This window comes from Oryctolagus cuniculus, chromosome 18 (assembly GCF_964237555.1).
Source record: "Oryctolagus cuniculus chromosome 18, mOryCun1.1, whole genome shotgun sequence".
NCBI lineage: Eukaryota > Metazoa > Chordata > Mammalia > Lagomorpha > Leporidae > Oryctolagus > Oryctolagus cuniculus.
Genome location: NC_091449.1, coordinates 39236761 through 39252235, shown reverse-complemented (window position 1 = coordinate 39252235; position 15475 = coordinate 39236761). Strand labels below are relative to the sequence as shown.

The 15475-nt window shown below is 58.8% G+C and overlaps 1 protein-coding gene across 1 annotated transcript; it reads right to left on the bottom strand.

Moving 5' to 3' along the window:
* Positions 1 to 1419: 1419 nt before the first annotated feature.
* Positions 1420 to 9028, bottom strand: LOC138846532 (TBC1 domain family member 3K-like). Its single transcript, XM_070062545.1, has 12 exons — positions 8838 to 9028; positions 7847 to 7886; positions 7371 to 7445; positions 6874 to 6981; positions 6238 to 6314; positions 5654 to 5702; positions 5356 to 5476; positions 4648 to 4742; positions 4265 to 4330; positions 3673 to 3965; positions 3371 to 3555; positions 1420 to 2831 (listed from the first exon to the last, which is right to left on the bottom strand). Exons 1-12 carry the CDS (start codon positions 8999 to 9001, stop codon positions 1762 to 1764), a joined length of 2343 nt encoding a protein of 780 aa, XP_069918646.1. The 5' UTR covers positions 9002 to 9028; the 3' UTR covers positions 1420 to 1761.
* Positions 9029 to 15475: the final 6447 nt, after the last annotated feature.

Below are 15475 nucleotides of genomic sequence, written 5' to 3'. Positions count from 1 at the left end.
CCCCATGCAGGGAGCTGATGAAATAGGAGCGGTCCAGGGTGTGCTCTGAGGGACCAGCGATGACAGGGCCATGGGCATTGGGAACTGGACTGATCCTTGCCCTCTATCATGGCCTACCCTACATGGTAATATTGGCCAGACTAGACAAGAAAGCTGGTTTCCCACACAGGGCCATGTTGGCCTCTGCTTTCATCTCCAGAGAACATCAATTGAGCACTTGTGGCCCTGAGCCCTTTGTAGGACACCCAGTGACATGAGCCCAAGTCCAGGTTGGAGTTACACACATGTAGTCCAGCCTTTGCCACACCTGGATCCTGGAAGGTTCTGGTCCTTCCAGACACACACTTAGGAGTGAACCTGAACCAGCAGGGTGGCGCTGAGGCCTTAAGGTGAGCTGGGTTCAGCTCCCTTTTGTGAGGCAGAGAGTTGAAGAAGGGGCTGGTGAAGTTGGGAGGTCAAGGGCCAGTAGGCAGCCGGTGCCCAGGCAGGGACCCCACCCAGGGGATGGTCCCCCAGCTCATTGCTAGAGCACGAATGTGTAACTTTACCCTGTTCCCCTGTCTGAAGAGCACGCCCTGCCCCAGATGAGGCTGCCAAAGAATGGAGGCTGACCCTAACAGGAGAGTGCCCACCTGGCTGGGCAGCAGGTGTCTGCACTTAGCCCCCAGGGTCGATGTCCAGGGCCACCCAGGGGGGACACCAATGCTCCTTGACTTTCGCAGGTGACTGACCTACTGGTGCAGGTCTGTGTTCTCTGGAGGCCTCTCAGGCCAGTCCAAGTTTCAGGTCTGGAGGACTGGATTCATGGAGGAGGGAGAAGAAAGGCAGGGAGGAGATGGACCCACGGAGAGGAAGGGACGCTGGACCTCGCCAGCACAGGATGGAGGCCTGAGGTGACCTCACACCTCACACAGTGCTGTGCACAATGTCAAAGGCCATGGGACATGGGGACCCTCAGGTGTCACTGGATGGCCGGGAAACAGGCCTCTAGCTGAGATTGGGGCCTGCAGTATCTGTTGTCTTGCACGAAGTCCATTGGGAACCTCTGCAGACAGGCCTTGAGGGACACAAGAATGGACCAAACGCTTCAGAAACAAACTCTTTATTCTATTTCCATCACAAGGGTAGGGGGAACCCTGGGTCACTCCTATGAGGTTGAGGGCAACCAGCACCTCTGCTTTTGGCATCTCCACAGTGTGTTGGCCGCACAGTCTCGCTGCCTCCACAGGCCACCAAATTGGTGATTCAGTGCATGCCCAGACCCCAGGGAGTCAGAGTATGTTCTAAGAGGAGGGATGGGTGCTGGATGCAAGCCCTGCTCAGTGGACAGCAACCAAGGACAGGATGGATTCCTCCTAACCTCAGGGACTGGGTAGGCGGCACAAAGCATACATGGGACCCAGGTGAGGCCAGGGGAGGCTGCTAAGGATCAGGGACCCGAGCTGTTAAGGACCCCTGTCAATAAGAAGGACACGGTGTAGGCAGGGTCCATCGACTTGCAGGGTGGTGATGTGGTCCCATATTTCCCTGCATGGCCTCAGCGTGACAGCCTCACCATGGAGGAGCCACCAGGCTCTGCCAGCACTCGGGGTGGTGAACCCACCATGGGCCTGGCCCTAGGGATGCTCCGCCCACCACTGCCTGAGTGCATGGTCTCCAAGGGCCACAGGGCAGGGGTCCTCGGGCCTGTCTCAAGTTCTGGGGGACACAGATGGGGCTGGAGTAACAGGGGCCAGGGCAGAAGGGGCGGGGCTCACAGTTCTACTTGGTTTTGTTCTCTGGGGTTCCAGGGTCTCCAGCTGGCAAGGACTCCCTAGGCTTAGGAAAGCCAGCTCCTTGTGCCATGCGGAGGTCATTCCCTGAGATGTGGGCTGAGCACAGAGGCTCTGATGCCCCGAGGGACAGGTCTGGCTCCCAGGGCTCCAGGGAGCCCTCCTCGTCACCCCACTCCTCATCGCTCGAGAAGGGCCCCCAGCAGGAGGTTTCTGCATCACGGCTCCCTGGAGTGGAGACAGTGTCTCGGGGCTCCCGCAGGCCCTTGGTCCAGAGGGGAACCAGAGTGGCCTTGCAGGGGTCTAAGAGAGCCTGCAGGATGTCGCTATCCGGAGGCCAGCGGTCTGCGGCCAGCATGTAGACCACCAGGTCAGGGAGGGAGCCCCAGCCCGACAGCCCTTGCTGGTCCCCTGCTCGCTGCGCAGGGCGGGAGAACTTGGAGGAGCCCAGGGAGAGGCTGGAGGCCCAGGCGTCGGGGGAGTCCTCTTCATGTTCCCAGTCTTCCAGCATGGAAACTTCTAGCACCTTCATCAGGTGAGGGCAGGGAGGTTCCGTGGACCCACAGGGCTGGCCCTGTCCTCGGATTCCCAGGGAGGCCGTGGTGGGCTTGCCGGGCTCTAAGAGCGCCTGGAGGATGTGGCGCTGTGGGGGCCAGCGGTCTGCAGCCAGCATGTACTCCACCAGGTCAGGCAGGGACGCCGGTGCTGACAGGCTCTGCTGCTTCCCAGGGTTGTGGGAGGTGGGAGTGACAGAGGCGGCACCCAGACACTCCAGGGACCCTTGCAGGAGGCCTGCGACCCCAGGCTCTGGGGAGGCCTCCTGATTCTTCCATGTCTCTGGCTCCCACGTGGCCTCAGGGATGGAGAAGTTGACTCCTCCCACAGCCTGGCTGCAGGGTGCTGAACCCCGGAGCTCCTGTGGCAGGGTGGAACCTACAAGGCGAGGCACTGTGGCCTCATCACCCAGCACCTCGGGCCTCCCTGGTGTGGGGAGCGGCCCTGGCTCCACGGCCTCCAGCGTCCGGCCAAGGGGACCACTGGGAAGCTCCTCTGGCAGTGCTGAAAGGCAAGGAGAGGTGGTCGGCTTCTCGCAGAGGACAGTGATGCCCGGGCTGGGCTGGAGCTGGGTCCCTGGGGCCCTCAAGGGACTGCCAGGCCCCCTGGCCTGGTCGTGAGGACCCCTGGCTGCTGCTGCCCAGGGAAAGTTGCGGGCACCTAGGTGGGGGAGATGCGAGGGGGCCCAGGATGCTGGGATGGACCCCACGGCAGGGCTGGCTCTGGGCTCCCTGTCTGACACGGTCGTCCCAGAGACATGGTCTCAACAAACTCCCAGGAGGTCATTCTGTCACCTGACCCACCTGTCACCTAAGAGCCCTGACACACACCACGGGGGCTGCTGTGGCAATGACAGGGTCTCGCCTGCCAGGGATTCGGGCACCCAGATTTGGGCACCCACCTTGGGTCTCCATCGGCCAGGATGTGTGAAAGCCGCTTGGAGCAGATGACATGCAGGAGGAAAGCCCAGGGCAGGTCTTAAGAACATGGCGCGCCCATTCCTGACTCCCCAGGGGGGATGGGGAGCATGCACGGGGGCCCACCTGGAGGAGGCAGCAGGCAGCGGAGCTTGCGGAGCTTTGACTGGGAGGCCTGGAGCTGCCTCCCCACGACATGCTCGTCCAGAGCCCAGGCCTGGCTCAGCTGGTCCTGGAGGAACGCACTGAGGGTGTCCTGGGACAGCTGCAGGAGGCGGCCTACATGGGGTGGGGGACAGTGGGGTGTCTGTCTGGATCGGAGGCGCCCAGGGCAGGAACAGCATCCACGGACTATCCACTCCCTGTCCACACACCCATGTAGCCGCTGGATCTGCAAAGTCCCCACCTGGGGTAAGGCTGAGACTCACATGTGAGGTACCCTGTCCACCCAGCCAAGGGACAGGGCCTTGCGAGGGGGTTCCTGGGGTACACTAACACCAGGTTCAAGCACGGGGCCCAGGCAGCCACTCCTGCTCTCCCTCAGTCCATGCTCCAGGGGCTGAGCAGGATCCCCCACGCCCCAGCCCAGCACCTCACCCTCCACGGCCCCAGGGGACTCACTCTTGTGGATCTTGAGAGCCACGTAGGACATGGCCGTCAGCACGGGCTCGCCCTCCAGAATGTAAATGTCCCAGAACCTGAGGGTCACTGGGAAGGGACTCTGTGGGGGCAGCAGGGGTGTGAGGATGCCGTGCAGGCTGAGCAGGGAGCAGAGGGCAGCACAGGTACCCCTGCCCAGGGTGAGACCCCGGTGAGGGTGCCCCAGTTGAGGTCCTGCCACTGCTCAAGGGCTGGACTTGTCCCAGTGGGGATGTGGGGCACCTGCCAGGGGGCTGCACGTCCCTCAGGGACGCAGTGGACTGGGGAGAAGGGGTGAGGAGGACTGGCAGCATGACCACTGGCCTCCATCCGGCCCTGTGGGCACACCTTCCCGGGTGCAGGTGTCCCTGGGAATCTTACCCCATCAGTGAAGCAGCCTTTGAACCACTTGGGAATATAGGTCCTGGTGGCCACACCCTGGCTGTCCTACAGGAAGGGAGGGAGGGGCTCAGGGCCTGTCCGAGTCCTGCCCAGAGACGATACTCCAATGGAGGGGCGGCTCTTCAACCAGCGCAGTGCTGGGTGTGTGGGCACAGGCGACACCTGCTGGCCCCTGGTGACTGTGCCCCGGGATGCTGGGTGTGAGCAGCAGAAGGACAAGGAGTCCTCCCTGCAGAGCCCGCTGCAGACCCCTCCCACCAAGACGGCCCCTGGTCAGGCCTTGCTCCACTCCCGTGCCAGGGACAGCTCAGACCCTGCTCCAGAGCCCCCCCCTTGGAGGTGCCAGGGGCCACACCACTCACCAGGTGGCTCTTGAGTGTGGGGAGCGCCAGCTTCAGGATTGTCTCGTGATGCTGCTGCAGACGCGCCAGCTTGGGCTGCCCAGCTTTATAGAACCCTGAGAGGCCCAGACCCCCCTCGGGGAATCAGAACCCGCAGGCAGCACTGGGGCTGTCAGGGGGCGGCATAGAGGGTACAGGCTGGGTGGGGGCATGTGAAGGCTCTGGCGTGGGCAGTGGAATCCCCCCTGTGGGGTGACAGGATGAAGGTGGAAGAAGGCTACAGGTGGGTGGCCCTGGGGTCCAGTCTGGACTGAACAGAAGTGCAACCAGAAGAATGGGTGAGCAGCTGGTGGGGGCCTGGTTGAATCTTTGGTACAAGGATTAGGTCGAGGGGACCCCGTAAGGGAGGCCACTGTCTGGGCACCCTCCAGCTGTGTTGAGTGAGGGCTCGGGGACGGCCATGGTGCAAAGCAGCAGGACCAGCAGGCACCTGGACCAGGACGCACCCCAAGGGCTGGGGTGCGGGATGCAGAGGCAGCCATGGAGAGGCTGTGGGGCCCCGGCTGATGGGGAGACCCAGGGTCTCAGGCTGTGTGGGGGCCCCCAACCCCACATTCAGACTCTCCAAAAGGGAGATTGTTGTGGACACCCAGATGTGGGGGCAGCTGGTGAGCCGGCCGTGGTGGCAGCTCCAGCCTGGCTGCTGGGGGCTGTCCAGCCTGCACCTACCCTGCATTGCATGCCTGTCGTTGGCCATGAGCTGTGCCAGGGCCCAGAAGGCATCTTCTTCATCTAAGAAGATGAGGAGCAGGGCGGCCACCTGGTTCAGGCCCGGGCTATAGCCCACCTCCTGCAAGAGCCCAAAGTCACCATGGAGCCGCACCGCCTGTCTGACCCGTGTCAGTTCTTGCTCCCGGGACTTGGCACCCCAGGGCAGCAGTCTCTGTGCCCCACCCCTTGCAGGCCCAGCTGACATCACACAGCCCCCTCACACCCAGCCCCCTGATTGCACCTTGCAGATACTCACAGGGTCATAAACGGAGTAGGCCAAGAGCAGGTGAAAAAGGGCCTGCTGCCTGGGGACGAGAGGAGAGAGGGTTGGCGAGGTTCCTGAGAGGCCGTGAGCTCAGCTCTGTGTCCACACCCCTTCTCTGCAGCCCAGCCAGCGCCGTGCACACCTCTCACCCTGGTCACACCCTAGGGCTCCTTCCTACCCAACCACCCCACACGCCCACAGCCAGCTCCAGGTCACCCTCAGCAATTGGCCTGCAGTGGAACTCAGGGGCTGGTCCCGGCCCAGGCCACTCTGGCCTCCAGGGTCCTGGCTCCTGTCCCTGGGCTGTCTCTGCTGCTGTCCCTGTCCTCTGGAGCTTCCTGTGTTATGGCCCCACCTGCCAGGTCTCCAACCAGCACCTGGCACCCAGCAGCTGCTCAAGGCCCGGTGCTGGCTGATCCTTCACGGGGCAGCCTCAGCACCTACTGTGGGCCCCAAAACTTCCAGGAACCCACACTTGTGCTAGCGCCACACATCTCACCTAGGACACTCCCAATTCTCCACGGCACTGGTTCCCACAGAATCCCTCCTCAGTCACAAACTGCCCATGGCCTCACTTGACTCCGAATCGCTCCCGGAACATGACGTGTCCCCTGAAGGTCTTGCTCACGGCCACATCGATCTGCTGCACCCACTGTGACCGCAGCCGGCCCTGCGCTTCAGCTTCTGGAGGGTGGGAGGAGGGCGGCACGAGCCTCAGCACAGAGCCCCCGCCTCCACCACCCCAGTGCCCACAGACCCCAGGGTCCAGCAGGGGCCGAAGGAGAGTTTGGGGACCAGGAGGCTCAGGTCCCTGAGTTCTTGACCAGGGAGGTCCCTGGTGTCAGCTGACCACGGTGCCCGTGTCACCCATGAGATCCAGAGCCCTGCCGAGGGGTCCCCTGAGGACCACCCTCTGCTGATGGGCAGGCATGAGGTTCTGTGCTCCAGGGGACCAGTGTAAGCCATGGGCCCGCCCAGGACAAGCTGCATACAACCTCCCAGTGGGGGCACTGCCAGGACATGGTGAGGGGACAGGGGCAGTCACAAGTGGACAATGCTGAACAAGGCCAGAGGGACCATCCAGAGAGGAACAGGAGCACACAGTGCCCAAAGGAGGCCTCTTCCCATCCCAGGCTATGACAAGCATGCACTGAGCTCCGGACCCACCTGGCCCAGGAGTGACATCTCTGGCCCCAAGCTCAGGGCCCTACCTGATATGCCCCGGGGTTCTCCGCCTTCACCGCGTCCACCCCGAGGAGCAGGCCCCACACCTTCCCCCGCACCTGGGCAGGGACGCCCTTGTAAATCCGGCGGCGCAGCTGCAGGAAGGAGGGGTTCTGGTGAGCCAGGCACAGGGCACCCTGGGCAGGCTGGGGGCAGAGGCTGCAGCAGGATGGGGGCCTGGGTGCCTGCTGTCCTGGGAGGGCTCGGGTCAATCCCCAGGGACAGAGGTGGTCTGGGCTTAGGGAACATGGATCTCAGCCATGGCCTCTCTTCCCTCGGCCAGTGCGTGGCCAATCCTGCCATCAGTTGTCTCCCATCAGGACACTGAATGGGAGACAGGAGGCTGAGCCAAGGCCCATGTCCTTGGAAATAGAGACCGTGGGCTGCCAGCAGACTTGGAGAGAACCCAGCGCCCCCACAGACGTGGGTGATGAACTCCGAAGGGGCAGAGAAGTTCCCCACAGCTCCTCAGCCGCCACGCCACCTTCTGAGTGTTCTGATAATTCTGCCAATTCTTCAGAATTTTCAGCCATTTTTGGAGGCTTCGGTTCTGCCGATTCTGCAGGAAGACAGCGACTTTGTTGTCAGCACAGATCTGGGTCTTGGAGAGCGGCCCTCGGAGGCAGCGCCCAGCCTGACCTCACTGAACCGATGGACCCACAGCGGGCCCAGATCTGGGCCCAGACCTTCTGAGTGGGTCAGAACCTGTGACCCGTTGTCGCTTCCACAGGAGCCACACTGAGGACGGACACCCCCACTGTCCAACCCTCCAGGTGTCCCGTGGCTGTGGGCAGTGTCCCGTGGCTGCATGTCCTTTTAGGGTGGGAGGGTGTGGTGGGGTAGCCCTAGAGTTCCTGACTCTGGGTGACTTTGGGTTCTGCCCCTCACCACCACCCAAGACACCAGGCCCTGGGGGATCCTCCCACCCCTACCCAGGCGGTCTCCACAGACAGCGCTCACCTTGGTGCCCCAGGCGCTGTCCCGGGGCAGCTGCTTCTCACTGGGAGTCAACAGAGGCACAGCCATGAGGACCTGAGCCAGGCCCGAGCCTCTCTACCGCCCACGCCAGGCCAGGGAAGGGACAACGCAGGCCCAAGCCCCAAGACGTAGACCAAGAGATCAAAGAGAAGGCACGAGGCAGCCGTCCTGCCCATGGACACCCCTGGGAAGATGGGACCTGGGAATGCGGGGAGCACAGGGCCCGCAAGGTCCCGGGTGTGGCAATGGGGCTGTGCCATGGGAGCTCCCTCCTGGGCAGAGACCGGTCCCTGTGCAGGATCTGAGAATCCACAGTCCTGAGACAGGAAGGCTGCCTGGAAACAGAGGACTGGGCACCCTTGGGAGCCAGTGTCAAGAAATGGCAGAACCACCAACCAGAACACGACCTGGCCTGAAATCTGCCCAGTGCTGGCAGGGCTGTCATGGTGCCTGCTCCCGAAACCTACCCGGCCGTGGGCTTGCTCTCTGCCACCTTCCTCTCCTGATCTCAGGCTGCTCAGGCCGCAACACAAACTCACCCCCTTCCATGTCCCAAACACCTGGGGCACAGGACGAAGGCCTAGTACCTCGTCCCCAGTCCCCAGCTCCCCGGCTCAGACTCAGGCCAGAGCGCCTTTGCTGAAAACCCTCCCTGCCCGGTCCCTTCCTCAGACCCCAGCCAGGGGCTCCGCCCTCAGCTCAGCTGCCCCTCGGGCCATACCCAAGGTGGCTGCTCTCCAGGGGCCCCAAGCCCCTGCAGCCCCGGTCTCTCGTCCTGTGCTCACACCTTCTCTGCCAGTGACAGGGCCCCTCCCCTCCCTGCTCTCCTCCTGGGCAGCCCTGTCCCACCCAGTGTCTCCTGAGGCTCCTATCACACAAGGAGAGCCCAGGCTGTAGAGACAGGTCCCTCCTCCAGAGCAGGTGCTCTGAGAACAGAAGCTGCCCTGAGTGGCCATGGGGTGTGCCGACTCACTGCAGGATGCCCAGGTGATCCGGGAATGGGCGGGTGGCCTCGTCCTCCTCCTCCCAAGGCATCACCAGCACCCCTCCTCGGCGACCCTGCAGCCAGAAGGGCACCCAGGTGAGAAGCCAGGGGCACACGGGCTGGGGAGAGCGGGAGGGCCCCAACCCCTCCATGACCCTTGGCAGCCCAGTCCGCTATTACCATGGACACGGCCGAGGTCCTAGGGCCCTTCCTCCCATGGCAGCTGCCTGGCCTGTACCTGCTCATACTTGGTGATGGTCACGGCTCGCTGCTGGGCCTCCAGCAACTCCAGAGCCTCCATGTCTGAGCTGCAAGAACAAACTGTAAACAGGACAGAGCCCAGAAGCACCATAGGGAGCTGCTTCCTACCACCCCACCCTGGGACTCAAGTCCATCCGATCTGAGCCACCACCGGGCAGGTGGCACCTGACTCTCAGGAACCAGGAGGGTGTCAGTCCAGAGGTCGTGGACATGGATGACACACGAGTGAGAGGGGGTGCACCTGACTTCTGCCCCAGACTGACTGAAGGAGCCTTCTCTCCCGTGTGGTGTGGGCTGCCCTCCACTGTGCCCAAACACACCCCTAGAACAGAAGGTCTCCTCCGGCTCCCAGTTCAGAGCCCCAAGTCTCCGATGAGCCCACAACAGGTACCTGTGCCCCGTGGGGAGCTCAGTGCTGACCTGGATGCCCACCCTGGGGACACCTGGGCTGGCACAGACCCACACTAAGGGCATCCTCACAGCCACCCTACTCCATCATGGGAGCACTGACAGGGACCACAGTAGCCGCACTCAGCACACAGCAGGCAACGCCCGTGCTCAGCTGGCGTCACTCATCTGGGAGCCACTGTCCCTCCACAGTTACTGTCCCTCTCACCTCTGTCCCAAATCCGTCCTCCTCTGCCGAGTCCGCTCCAGTCTAGGAAAGCACACGAGTCAGTCCCTCACAGACACGAGCAGCCTCTAACTGCCACCACCCACGCAGGAGGATTCCAGGAATGCTGACATCACGGGGTTCCACCAGCAGTGTCACAATGCCACCCTCCCGGGTCAGCAGGGCCTCGTCCCCTCAACTGTCAGATCCCTTGGAGGTGGGTCCTGTGCTGTCTCCACAGCTCTGGTCAGGAGGGCAGGCCCAGGACAGGTGTTCTGGAGCCAGGTGCACCTGTGCCTCTGGCCCCTGTCGGGCCCTGAGACTGAACCCTGCTCTCTATAGAACAGCCTTTAAGCCTCATAAGTTTGAATAAAGTTCCCGCAGTGAGCCCACTTCCTGACTGGGTTGCTTGTTTTGTCCTTGATGAGTTTCTCCTGTTCCTTATATACTCTGGGTGTTAACCCTTCATCGGATGCGTAGTTTGTAAATATTTTCTCCCGTGTCGTTGGTTTCTTCTTCACTTTGCTGGTTGTTTCCTTTGCTGTGCAGAAACTTCTTAGCTCAGGGTCATCCCATGTGCACTTTGCTTTCCTGTGCTTCTGGGGTCTTCTCCAAGTAGTCTTTGCCCAGACCCATGTCCTGCAGTGTTTCCCCTATCTTTTCCTTCAGGAGTTTCAGGGTTTCAGGTCTTAGGCTTAGATCATGGATCCACTGTGAGTTGACTTTTGTACAGGGTGCAAGATACGAGTCTTGTTTAAACTTCTGCAGGTAGAAACCCAATATTCCCAATGTCGTCTGAAAAAGTGTCCTTTCTTGAGGGATTTAGGTTTTTGTCAAATATGAGTTGGTCAAAGATGAGTGGATTACTATCTGGGGATTCTCTTCTGTTCAATTAGACTACACGTCTATTTTTGAGCCAATACTAGTTTGTTTAGTTTATAACAGCCCTGCAGTAGGTTTTGATATCTGGTACTGTGATGCCTCCAGCTTTGATTTTGTTATTAAAGATTGTTTTGTCTATTTGGGATCTTTGTGCTTCCATATGAATTTTTGGATTTCTTTTTACATATGTGATGTATGTCCTTGGTATTTTCATTGAGATCACGTGGAATATGCAAATTGCCTTGAGTAATGTGATCCCTTGGATAGTTTAATTTTCCCAAATCAAAAACAAGGAAGATTTTTCCATTTTGGTGTGTTCTTGTATATCTTTCATTAATAATTTTTCATTTACATTGTAGAAGTCATTTCCATTCTTAGTGAAATTTATCTCAAGGTACTTGTTTTTTTTTTTTTTTTATGGGTATTTTTAATGAGATTTCTTTCTCAGCCAGAGCTGTATGTGAGAATGCTGTAGATTTTTATTTTCTATCCTGCAACTTTACAACTTCTTTGATGAGTTCCCAGAGTCTCTCAGTGGAGTCTTTTTGTGCCTGTGTGTAAGGAGCATGCCATCCCCAACAAGGTGGACCGCCTCCTTCCCACTTCGTATGCCTTTGATTCCTCTTCCTTGCCTAGTGGCTCTGAGTAAAACGTCTAGAATTATATACAATAATTACGGTGAAACTGGGCACCCTTTTCTGGGTCCGGCTCTTAATGGGAATACTTCCATCTTATCCCCATTCAATATGATGATGGCTGCGTGTTTGCTCACTATTGCCTTGAGTGTATTGCAGTGTATTCCTTCTATAGCCAATCAATCTTTATGGTGTCCACCATGAAAGAATGCTCTATCTAATCAAATGCTTCCTCCTCATCTATTGAGATAATCGTATTTTTTATCCTCCATTTTGTTGATGTGACATATTGTGTTACTGATTTGCATGTGTGGACCCCTCCCTACAATGGGCACTGGGAGCATGTGGCTGGCAGCTCTGTGTCTGTTCTCTCTCCTCACTGCTCCATGGAGTCTGTGTTCTGTTCTGTCTGCTCCGTCCATTTTTCGCCACTGACAATCTCTCTCAGTCAGTCCCTGGGAACGTGGTCCTCCCTTTGTGTCTCTGGCATCTGTCTGTGCAGAGGTCAGTGCGGCCTCTCCCTGTTCAGGCATCCTGGACCCTCCCTGCCGGCCGTTCTTACTCTGCAGGCCACTCTAGCCTTGGGACTCTGTAGAGAGCCCAGCTAGAATGACCTCCAGCTCTGGGGAGCCCAGAGGGCCACCAGACACTGGGATCTCAGCAGCTCTTCCATCTCTCATTTTTTCTCCCCTTCCCTCTGTCACTCTGCCTTTCAAGTATAGATAGATACAGAGAAAGAGAGAGAGAGAGAAGAGAGAGAGAGAGATCTTTTCTAAAATTGAATGGCTCCATCAGTTGCCAAGACCTTGAAATGTTTCTCCACGAGTGAGGTTGGTATAAGGAGCTCCTGGTTCCCCACTTCCCAGGGTAACCACAGGGCTGGTGATGGTCCCTCCTCCCAGAGTGCAGTGGGAGCTGAGTGCCCTGTTGTCTCCCACTGCCATTCTAGGGCCACCCCCAGGAAAGATGGTGCTCTCAGGTGTGAGCTGATCCCCACATGCCCGGACCTCCCTCATCCCCACACGAGAAAGGCAGGTGTGGAGCACATTGCTCAACTCTGCGCACCCACTGTGGGCACGCTCGCGTAGCCACAAGTCCACATTGGACAGGTGACTTCATTATCATAATGGACGCTGTTCTGTGTCCTGCAGCAAAACTGCACCCAGGGAGCCCGGCCTCTACTGCCTCCATGAGACCCTGCTCCCCACCTGAGCCAAGCACAGGGAAGACGTCGATAGGTTTCGCTCCATCAGAGTTCATCTGTGGGGGCAGTCGCTCCCCAGACACATGGGGACACATGTGAAGCCACCAAGAAGCTGTTTACAGTGGACCCAAAATTGTCAAGAGTGAGCAACAACTAGCACAAATCAACGCACAAATGGAGATCAGGTGGATGTAACCATAGGAATAATAAAGGGAGGGGGTTGACAGGAGCCAAGAGTTGGATCTGAAAGTCAAAGAGCCAGGGCATGTGGCAGCTTCCAGCAGCTGGGAGAGGCAGTGACAGATTCTCCAGTGGAGAATTCATTTACTGATTAATGAGATGCAATGCGATAGAGAAGAAGAGACAGAGAGAGAGAGATTCCATGTGCTGCCTCAGTCCCCAAATGCAGACAGAGCTGGACCAGGCAGAGCCAGGATCTGGGAACTTGTCCAGCTCTCCCACAAGGGTGCAGGGGCCCTAACCAAGGCTGTCAGCTGCTGCCTCCCAGGCTCTTTGGCAGGAAGCTGGATTGGAGCAGAGTGGCCAGGCCTGGAACTTACATCCTGACATGAGACGCAGACTCCCCAGGAGTCACCTTAACACAGGGCCCCTCTCCCCCTTCCCCCAGGACACTGTTTAGGCTTGCTCATCTAGGCTGTCCAGAGCACTAAATTCAGAGGCCTGATTTTGAGCAGGGAAGCCCCTGTGACTGACAGGTCTCTGCTGCCCTCCTGTGGGCAGTGCTGTCCAGCCACACCTGCTCTGCAGTGGTGCTGGCCTGTGCTGACAGCTTTGAGAGGGACCTCTTGGCTCTCTCAGACTGGGCTCCTAGTCACTTGGGGCTGTTTGGGGGGAAGCTCCCACATCTTAGTCCTCTGTGCAACTGAGATCAAGTGACACTGGCCCGGGGGCCTCCCCAGACACCAACAATGAATTCATCTTGCTCCTGGAACCCAAGAAGGCCTTGGGAAACTCCTCCTACCGAGCTCTGCTCTGCAAAAGGTCCGTCCTGTGCCTCCCTCCTGGGCTGCTCTAAGATTCCTGAGCAAGGAAAATCCACTGTTTGCCCCGCACCCTCACACTCACTCTCCTCACCACACTGACAGCGGGGTCAGGGTTCTTTCCCCAGGCAGCAGTGTTCCCAGTGGACACCAACAGAAGGTCCTACAACCTGACGCCTCCCCTGTCTGCCTGGAGATGGCGTCAGAGGCCCCCAGACTGCCCCCCTGGCCCGATGCCAGCGGCAGGGCCCGGGGGGGTCACATTGAGCAGGTTCACGTTGTGCTGCACACCAACTTGTCTGTGTCTGGGGAGACGGCGCACACTCACGTGCAGTGAGGTTCATGGAGCTGCTGATCGCCTACAAGGTCCGCCCGGGACAGCAGAGCCCAGGATCTAGTGTGAGCCCGTCAACCAAGGCTGTGGACAGCTGCCCAGGGCAATGCAGTCTCACGGGCACAAACTCCACTTGCACCACTGTGAGGGACCCAGAATGCAGGCTCTGCTGGGTGTGGACCCTGGGACATCAGGACACATTGGGTTGATCATTTTCGGACAAACCCCAGCCCGGGTCTAAGGCCGCCCTCTCAGCTCGTGACGCTGGACTCCCAGCACATTCTGAAGTTGTCCTGGAGAACCACAAGGAAGAAGGTGGGGGAACCAGGTCAGTCCAAGCCCCCCACCCCGGGAAGTGTCCTGCAGTGACCTGTGTTTCTGACCACCCAGCTCCATACCCAGCGTCCCCGTGCCCTCCCCGCCTCAGGGTCAATCCTGTGTGAGAAGGGCTCACAAAACACAGGGCAGCACTTACCTGTCCAGTTTATGATGACAATCACTCCAGAGAAAGAGGTGTCCACAGCCGAGCCTGCAGAGGGGAGAGGCGCGGGGCTTCTGCCCTCCCCGGGGAGCACCACCCTCCCAGCACCTCCTGTGTCCAGCAGGTTCTCCAGGCTCTCCATGGAGGCTTCCTCGGGCAGCATGATGACCAGGTCACTGGCACTGGTGGGGACCTCAGCCCTCACCTCCCTACTCCCAACCCTGCCTGCTCTTGGAAAGAGGAGGAAAGTTCCAACCTCCGAACCACACGGATGTTCCCCGAGCACCAAGCCCCATCCTGAGACTGCCCGGGACTCCCTGCCTCTACCTGCCATCCCCCAGCATCCAAACCACACGTACTGGGGAGTCATTGTCCTAGCAGTTACGCTGTCTCTGGGACCCCTTTGCTCCATATGCGAGAACCTGGGTTTAAATCTCAGTGTAACTCCTTGTCCAGCTCGAACTCCTGCACACGGTGGGATGCGGCAGTGAGGGCTGAAGTCACGGGTTCCTTTCTACCCACCTGGGAAAAATGGATGGAGTCCTGGACTCTTGAACTCAATCTGGCCCAGTCCTGGCCATTGTGTACTGGCTAATGGGAGCTCTCTCTCTCTCTCTCTCTCTCTGTGTCTCTGTCTCTCTCTCTCTCCTGCTCTGAAATAAATGTTTTAAAAGACACTTATGCAAGACTTTTAAGGACAATGTGTCAATAAGAGTAGGAAGGGAAGAAACCACATACACATTTCTTTTTTAAAACTGATTTTAGGGGCTGGCGCCGTTGCTCACTTGGTTAAATTTCTGCCTGCGGAGCTGGCATCCCATATGGGCGACGAGTTCTAGTCCCGGTTTCTCCTCCTCCAGTCCAGCTCTTTGCTGTGGCCCCGGAAGGCAGTGGAGGATGGCCAAAGTGGTTGGGCTCTGCACCGCATGAGAGACCAGGAGGAAGCACCTGGCTCCTGGCTTCGGATCGGTGTTGTGTGTCAGCTGTGGCGGCCATTTTGGGTGTGAACCAACTGAAGGAAGACCTTTCTCTCTGTCTCTCTCTCACTGTCTAACTCTGCCTGTCAAATTAAAAAAAACAGATTTTACTTCTTTATCTGAGAGGTAGAATTAGAGTGAGGAGGAAAGAGTAGGGGGGAGAGAGAGAGAGAGAGAGATGGAGAGGGAGAGAGAGAGAGAGAGAGGTCTTCCACCTACTGGTTCACTCCCCAGATGG